Source organism: Malaclemys terrapin, chromosome 13, assembly GCF_027887155.1.
Source record: "Malaclemys terrapin pileata isolate rMalTer1 chromosome 13, rMalTer1.hap1, whole genome shotgun sequence".
NCBI classification, from domain to species: Eukaryota; Metazoa; Chordata; order Testudines; family Emydidae; genus Malaclemys; species Malaclemys terrapin.
In genome coordinates this window covers 35,820,667-35,829,446 of record NC_071517.1, presented here as the reverse complement: position 1 = coordinate 35,829,446, position 8,780 = coordinate 35,820,667, and the positions used below count along the sequence as shown (strand labels likewise).

The following is an 8,780-nucleotide window of genomic DNA, read 5'->3' as shown; positions in this document are numbered from 1 at the left end:
GAAGAAGTGAGGTTTTTACCCACGAAAGCTTATGCCCAAATAAATCTGTTAGTCTTTAAGGTGCCATCAGACTCCTTGTTGTTTGTGTTAAGGCAGTGTTTCTCAACCTATTTGATATGAGGGACCGGCTTGCTGCCTTCCTAAACTGTGTCAGGGGGATCTCAGGGACCAGTGCCGGTCCACAGACTGGTTATTGAGAAATACTGTTAGGAGGTGGTAAGGTTAGGGGCAGGACATTCTCTGGAGCAGGGGTTTAGCTTTAGAATTCACTTTGCACAGAATCTGCCTCTGTTGACATTCAGGTTTTAGCACAAGGTCCATCTCTTTGCTTGGGCATTTGTTTGATTGGCTTCATTGCCATTTTCACTAAAAATCAAGGTCAAAATAGCCAGTCACTTCCATGGGGACAGGATAGATTCTCTTCTGTATGAACAGCCTGATATTCAGACGTGCAGGGCACTGAGTCAAAAGTCCCATTGGGTGGGGTTTTCAAGGGAGCTGAACTGATTTAGGTACAAAATTCCCATTAATTTTCAAACAGACCCCACTTTCCAATTTATGTCACTGTACCCAGAGGATGTTTGCTGAGCACATTCACTTATTATGATTTTTATTATTCTCCTTCACTATTACAAAATGGGGATTTTTTAAAATAAAATTGGTTTCAAAACATACAAGATTTTTAAGCTTACAAAGGGAAAGCTACCGTCTAAAATGTATCCCCAGGAGTCATCAGTAAATCCTGATGCCAAACCGACTCCATAGGTTTGGGTAAACCCTCTGCAGAATTTCTGCTTTTTAGATGCGCAAATGCATTTGTTCTCCTTTGCCTTTCCTTAAAATCCTCACAATGCCTGTGATTGCTGTCTGCCAGAGGTCACTGCCCAGGATGTCTCACACTCCTAACATGTTCTTGTGCTGCTCATTCAAATCCTGAGGGGTCACTTCAAGTGCTGGGAACATCTTTGTTCTAGTTTTCCAAAAAAATTTCCTCTTCATTGCAAAGTTCTTCATTCTTTAACATGTTCTTTCCTTGTTTCTTTTTTATGTGTCTGTCTGCTGGTCTGGCAATATGAGTCAACATGGGCTTGTTTGTCTCCTTTTCCACAACTATGTCCAGCCTCTTTGCTTGCATTGTTTGGTCTGTGACAATTGCCAGATCTCTTCATTCTCTAGAGCACTTTCAATTTGGTGGTTGTAATAATGCATGCTTTGTTTAAATCCATATGTGCCACAGAGGCTCCAAGGGAGACACTTGGCAACCGCATTCTATCCATTCATATCTTCTCTCCCAGCCAGGCTCCTTGAGGTGCTCAACACAGGCTCCTCTGTCTCTTCATTTTCGGAACACATTCTGCAGTTTTGTCATTCAATTTTGCTTTGTGCATCATTAAGCCATACTCACGTGCTCTCCTAATCATGTTCTCTGTCTCTCTTTTGAGGTACCTTTCTTCAAGCCACAAGTTTGTTAATCTTCTCTCACTAATGGGTTTGATCCCTCTCCACCACTGTCTGTCCATTCATTTATTTGTAAATTTTTCAAACCTTTCTTTGACAATTAGCTTTCTTCTTTCTTTCATGCTTGCTTGGGCTGCGAAGCAGCTCAGTCATAGCTTGTTATCGTGATCAAATGATCTTTAAACTGGTTGACTCTGCATATAATTTGATGTTATATTCTTCTTTGTCAATTGCTTCCTCCACAGATAGCAGACCTTTTCCTCCATCACATCAGATGTGAATCCTGTCCAAGTCTTGATTGATATTCAATGCTCTGTACATCACCAGGAGCTTGGTTCTCCCTGTCACAATCTATCTTGGACATCTGTTCTTCAAACTTTTACTAAGGTGTTCAAGTGTTCTTAGACCTTTCAGCCAGAATCCATGCATTCTAGTCTGGGTGCTTTCAAGTTTTCATTCCTCTCAGTACTTCATCTATTTCTTTCTTTGATATACCTATGTATTCCTCTATTGTGTGCTTTTAAAATTTTTCCCTCGCATTTTTTTATCTAGTCTGCTGTCTAATTTTGTTGTACATCCTCAGACCAGATATCATTCCAATAGCTGTGAAACTTTTTCACATTATTCATTGACTCTCTATTTTTTCCTGTTCTGCTTTTTAACTTTAATTAGATCAAAGAATCTCCTAGGGTCTCTCGTGAAGAGTATGTTCTCTTGCTATTGACAAATTTGTTCTGAATATCTTCAAGGCAACGACTCAGAGTGATCAGCTTCTGTTTACATTGCTCCTTCACAACTCTCACATCCCTTTCATTCAGCTGATATTTCACCTCCAGGGCTATTTGCTTGTCGTTTCCCTTCAAATGATTTGTCAAATTCATCCAGTAGATTGGTATCTCAACATAAATACTTATTTTTTTCTGGTTTATCCTTCGTTTCCATGGAGCTTCTTGAATATAGCAAGTTTTCTGGTGGTTCACATCCTCAGATGATTGATGTTAAAAGGAAGAGCTGCTGTTGGCAGCTGTAGCATAAATGATATAATTCAATTGGTTAGTACTTGTTGGTCTTACTGCTTCCCTGAGTGCTTCATTCAATACATGCACTATATCAACCAGTCTTTGCTGGTCTACAGATTTCATCCTTGGTAGCGTTGCTCAGTGCTCTGTGTCTCTTACATTCTGTATGATCTCAATCAACAAATCATGCATATTTCCTGTACTTTCTTCAGGTGCTGTTTCACTCATGTTTGTCTTCAATATTTCTTTCATTTGTGGCTGCTATTTATCCTGTATTGTTGCTTTTACCAAATGTTACACACCACTAATCTCCCTTTTCAGGCTTTCAGTTTCCATTTGTGCAGATTCTCCTCTTTGGAAAAAGCTCTCTGCTGTCTGCTGAATCTCTGTTTGGTCATTTCTTTTTCTGTATTGTTATCGTTCCTCTCCTTCCAGGTTGGAACATACATTTCCTTCAGCTTCTCTCTTCCAGATTTTCCAAAATCCATCACACTTTTTCTAAACACATTTTTTCTCTAAAAGATCTGCTCTAGGAACAATTTTTTGGATGTTCTATGGCCTGTGTTATCCAGGAGGTCAGTCTAGAGGGTCACAATGATCCCTTCTGGCCTTAGAATCTATAAATCCCTTCTTGTTTTACACTACTAGCCCCTTTCACTTTTGTTGACAATGATCTCCTATTTCTTAGGTTGTTTTGGCCATTGTGTGACATTGACCTGGGATTCCCCACCACCACACAACACACCCTGCTGGGCAACAAGCTTGTGGTCCAGCTAAGTTCTGATGATGTCCCTCTTTATGCTGTTCATAAAAATGATTGATTTGCCTGTATTCTTCATATTGGGTTGGTTTGGCAGGCTATACCAGCTGGGTGCCAAACCAGTATGTCTAGGCCTTGGGGTTTATTATTAATAATTAATTATTTATTATTATTATTGAAATCCTAGAAATTTTAATAGGAATGAATCCAATAAGACAAAACAGATATTCTATAGGCTTTTCAATTCTAAACAACCCCTACAAAATCTAACAGACAAAGAGATTATTTTTATAGAATTGGCCAGATCCCCAGATTGTGCGAATTGGCCAGAGCTGCGCTGCAGTCAAAGGCCCAGGTCCCCAGCTGGTATGAATCAGCTGTAGATCCACTGCAGTCAGGAGGGCAGATTACAGAGATAGCAGGCCAGAGAGAGAGAGAGAATGACTTTATAGCCTGATAGCAAAAGCACTTTCTCTTGATGCAGGAGATCCAGAATCCAGTCCCCCTGCTCCATTGCCTCTTTCATTATTTAACCTCAGTGGAACAGCTTCAACAGGAGAGATTGAGGGAGCCCCACATAACACTGTCCCATACTCCCTGGTGAGCAGGGTTTTTATGAATCCCAGTGGGGCCTGATTCTGGGATTTAGTCACCTAAAGTGGCAGTTAGGGGCCTAAATCCTTTGTGACTCTAGTCTATTTTGTCCATTTAAAACACACATTTTACCAGATGGAGTAGGGCCCTCTTTACATTCATCCTACTGATCGGATATTCATCACAGGCCACTTCAATTTACCTTTATGATATGTGTTCCTTTCATTCTTGCAGGTCAGAGTTTTCCTAAAAAAATATCAATGGAAAAGCAAACCACGGTGAGTGAATTTATCCTCCTGGGACTTTCCAATGACCCACAGATGCAGATTTTCCACTTCCTGCTGTTTTTAGTTATTTACCTAGTCACCCTCATGGGGAATGTGATGATCATGCTGTTCATAAAGGCTGATCCTCACCTACACACCCCCATGCACTTCTTCCTCTTCCATTTATCCTTTGTTGATATCTGCTATTCCTCAGTCCCGGTGCCTAACATGCTGATGAACTTCCAAGCAAAGCAAAAAACTATTTCTGTCAATGACTGTATTGCCCAGATCATCTTTTTCCTCTCAGCTGGTACAGAAATTCTCATTCTCTCAGCCATGGCTTATGACCGCTATGCTGCCATCTGTGACCCATTGCATTATGTACAGACAATGAACAAAGGGATCTGTGTTCAGCTGGTGAGTTGTGCATGGACCATGGCCTTCTTAGGTGCCACAATTAACACAGTTTTTGCCCTCAAGTTGCATTTCTGTTGGCCCAATCAAATTAGCCATTTCAGCTGTGAGCTCCCTCTACTATTACAACTGTCCTGCACTGAGATTCTCATCACTCAAGTGCTGCTTCTCACTTCTACTGTGATACTTGTGTTGAGCTCCTTCCTCCTCACACTGATCTCCTACATTCACATCATCTCCACCATCCTAAGGATACGCTCTACACAGGGCAGGCATAAAGCCTTCTCCACCTGCAGCTCCCACCTTATTGTGGTCTGCTTGTTGTATCTGACAGCTCTTTTCCAGTACATAAAACCCAGCTCAGTGTCCTCTGTGGTTCTGGATGAAATGTTCTCCGTCCAGTATAGCATCTTGACCCCCATGTTAAACCTCATTATCTACAGCCTGAAAAACAAGGAGGTGAAAAGGGCTCTAGAAAAATTTTGGGGAAATTCAAGTTTCTCAAGTAGTGATGATGTTTTTTTTATTTTGTATAAATAAGAATGCATGGAATGATGGATAACTGTTGTTTTGGACATTTTTCAGCTCAGATATCTCACTGACACTTTGGACCAGATTCACAGGTGCTCTAAATTCGTATATCTTCATTAAATTTAAAGGGCCAGATCCCCATGTGTCCAAGAATCATTGGAGTAATGGGGAGTAGACTGTGGGTCTCCTTCATCCAGGGTGAATGCTATAAACACCAGACTATAGAGTCATTCACACCTTCTCGCTCTTTTCTCTCTTCTTCCCATCCCAATCTCTCTTTAATCTAGGACACTGACCTCAATATAGGTATGACTGATTGTAAAGAATTGGTCAGATCCTCAGCTGCTGTCAAAGAAGATCTTTGTCTATTACACTCTGTAGTTCCTCTAGGGTATTTTCTTTAAAATCCTTATTTAATATCTGTAGTATCTTATTGGACTGATCACTGTTAAAATTGCTAGGGTTTTCTAATAATAATAATCACTGGAGCCAATTGGTGTAATCCTTATCTAGGGCTATATTCACAAAGGGATTTAGGCTTGAACAGGAGAGATTGAGAGAGATCCATGTTAAGTATCCTATATCCCAGTGGGGAGGGCACCCACATGGGAAGGGGCATATCTCAGGTGACTACCCTAACCACTGGGATAAAAGTTATGAATGGTCTCCTCCTCCTAATTCCTCCTTCTTCTCCCCCACCCCAGCTTCTTGCAAACAAAACCTTAGATGGGGTTAGAGGGTTCCCAGCTGAGAATCCCAAGCAGGAGTTGTCTCCCACCACAGGATACAGAAACTGAACTCTGACAGCGGCAGGGTTTTGAATACACCCCTCTCCTCAGCAGCTCCCATTGACTAGGGAACCACGTCTCAAGCTGGCTTTTTAAAATCCCGTTTCTAGGTACTTACCTCTCCCCATTCATTGTGGAGAGAGCCTGGGCACTGAACTCAGGTTTTGTGCATCCCAGTGATTTTCTAGGCAAATAAAAGTTAAGTGATTTAATGCTCAGCATCACAACACCTACGTCCCATTGTGAATCTAGCCTTTGGTGTAAATTGACCGAGACCCATTAAGGCAATGCAGCTAGATGGATTTACATCAAGTGGGAAAGACCTGTGTATCACTGAGTTTCCACTTAAGCACAAAACACAGTAGGAATTGGTGCTGGCACTCTGCACACAGCTGAAATTCACCTTTAGAGGCAGATACCCAGCTGGTGGAAAGCAGCGTAATTCCACTGAAATAAACAAGAATACACTGAGGTATGCCAGCTGAGGATCTTTCCTAAGCAAATAAAGATATGACTCAGAATCTACCTGTTGTGTAAGTCTGACTTAAAGAGATATGGGCTAAATGAAGAGTCAGCCAATAGGCTGAAATTCTTAAAAGAGTTTAGGGGAGTTAGGTACCCAACTCCTATTGGATGGGGAAAACTTAGCCCCAGCGATGTACCAAAGGTGAGCCAGAAAGTCAGTGGAGAGGAAGACAGTGAAGCCTAATCTCTTCCATCCCAGTTCAATGCTTTTAACCACAATACCATCCATGTGCACATTGGGAGTCCCGTATCTCTGCCCATACCAGTCTAGTATTGACAGAATGCACTGCCTATCCAGTTAAAGACTCCACCCTCTTCTCCCACTTTCACTGGGATGATTTCTGAGGGCCAGATTTCCAATAACCTGGCACCCACGACTTATGACAGATTTTCCGAAAAAAGCTCTGCTCCCATTTAGGCACTGAAAAGAGCTGGGTTTTCAAAAATGTCCATCAGCCAGCAACTCCTGACTGGCACTTAGATTTTTGACACAGCTCATCACCTGCCATGCTGAGCTGTTTTGAAAATGTGGTCCTTAGTTTGAGCCCTCCCTTGGCTGTCAGCCCTCAGTTTGCTTCACCTTCTCTGTTCCTCTGCTCTGCCTCTCCATCCTGCTCTGAGCATTCAGGCCTAAATATACAGATTATCCAGTCACCAGCTCCCTCAGCTCTATGGGAAGGGAGGGGAAAGACACATTCTCTGCCTGAGTCTGCAGAGTGCCAGAGACAATCGTGCTCAGAGGGGACAGCTGCCTTAAGTGTAAATGACGCAGCAACATCTGCCGGGTCTGCAGAGAGCTCAAGACAATAGTTCTCAGTGGAGGGAACTGCACCATTCATCTTAATGGAGTGTTGGACCCTCTGGCACTGGGCAGACCCCACCACCCCCACCTCAGGAGGAGACACTATGCTGCATTACAAGAGTGTTCAATAAATGAGAGATGTCTGGATCTATGTCAATAGTTAATGAAGAGGTGTCAGTAGGTGGCACTCCTGAATATGGAGCTTTGTAGGAGTGATTAAACTTCTTGTTTTGTGTGCACTGCAAATGGCTTCCTCTGTGCAACTCTTTCCATTCAGCTCTTAGGAGCCATCACAGTTGAGAGCCTCCAGTTGATTGTAACATGGTGACAGTAAACAAGCAACATCCCATTCCTGGCTGCCATGAAAATGCAGGGACAGGGGCCCTGAAGCCACTTCTTGGATGTGAGAGAAAAAGAGACACAATGGCATCTCCATGCCTCTCACCAATCTGCTACCCAGATAAAATACAATTCCTCTTCTGACCTGTTGTATTTCAATTTTTCTCTGTGTTACAAGGCGAAACCTTGATAAAAAAATCATGCATAAGTAAAGTAAATATTGTTAACACGTAGGTCTGTGTTTTCATGGAATTTTTGCCATTAAAAACATACTTTCAAAGAAAGACAACTTGCAGTGAACCTCAATGGTGTTCAGACAGTGACAGACAGGTTGTGGGGAATGACTAGTAAAGTTTATTCCACAAAGAGTATTCAAATAGATACAAACATGAGTAGAGACTCAAATCTCTTGAACCTCAAACTGTAACCATAGTCATGAAATGAAAAATCAGGATTTTACCCTAATGGGGGCACCCACTGGCTTCAGGATGGAGAACCTTGGAAATAGCCCTTTCTACGTCTTTCCAATCAGTATGAGAGAGCAATAGGCCAAAAGGGACAATTAGTAGTATTTATGTATATCACAGCTGTGATTTCATGCCCCATCCAAGACCACAGCCTTATTGTTTACAGGGCTTGCACACACAGTCTGAGATGATCCTGACTCAATGGTCTTACATTCTAAACAGATAAAGGAAACAAAAATTGGGAAAAAAACCTGAGACACAGAGAAATGAGGAGATTTCCCCAAGCCCCATAGTAGTTACATGGTAGTGCAAGGACACAAATCCATATCTCCAGTCCTCGATCCACCAGCCCCCACTGCCTCAGGCTGGGAAGGAAAACAGAGCAGCTATACTGTCCAAATGCTGCAGCATGCCTGAATTTGGTCACTGATGAGACCTTATCATGTATACTGTACTGGATGATTGATATGCACTTAGAAAGGAGCAGCCATATTGTATAATGGGAACCAGATTTCATCAGAACCTATGGGCTTACAAAGGGCCAGTGGGAGCTGCGATCAGCCGAACCTGCGGACACGGCCGGTAAACAAACCGGCCCGGACCGCCAAGGGCTTTCCCTGCACAAGCAGCAGCCCGACTTTGAGAAGCACTGCCCTACAGTATATATTGGCCACTAGATGATACTTAATATGAAAGAGAGATTTAGTCTGTGAGGCAACTACTAGATGGCAGTATGTGTCAAGAATAAGTCATGCACAGCTAGTTCATGAAATAAAGGATGACTATTGGCAAAGGGCCGGGCATTATAACAGACCAT

The 8,780-nt window shown here is 42.4% G+C and overlaps 1 protein-coding gene across 1 annotated transcript; it reads left to right on the top strand.

The window, feature by feature from the left end:
- Window positions 1–4,202: 4,202 nt before the first annotated feature.
- LOC128848016 (olfactory receptor 8S1-like) lies at window positions 4,203–5,051 on the top strand. The gene has a single exon (XM_054047727.1). The coding sequence runs from the start codon at window positions 4,203–4,205 to the stop codon at window positions 5,049–5,051; it is 849 nt and encodes a 282-aa protein (XP_053903702.1).
- The last annotated feature ends 3,729 nt before the right edge of the window (window positions 5,052–8,780 follow it).

Excerpts from the sequence above, each read along its gene's own strand:
- LOC128848016 (XM_054047727.1), top strand. The coding sequence starts at position 4,203 with ATGGGGAATGTGATGATCATGCTGTTCATAAAGGCTGATCCTCACCTA.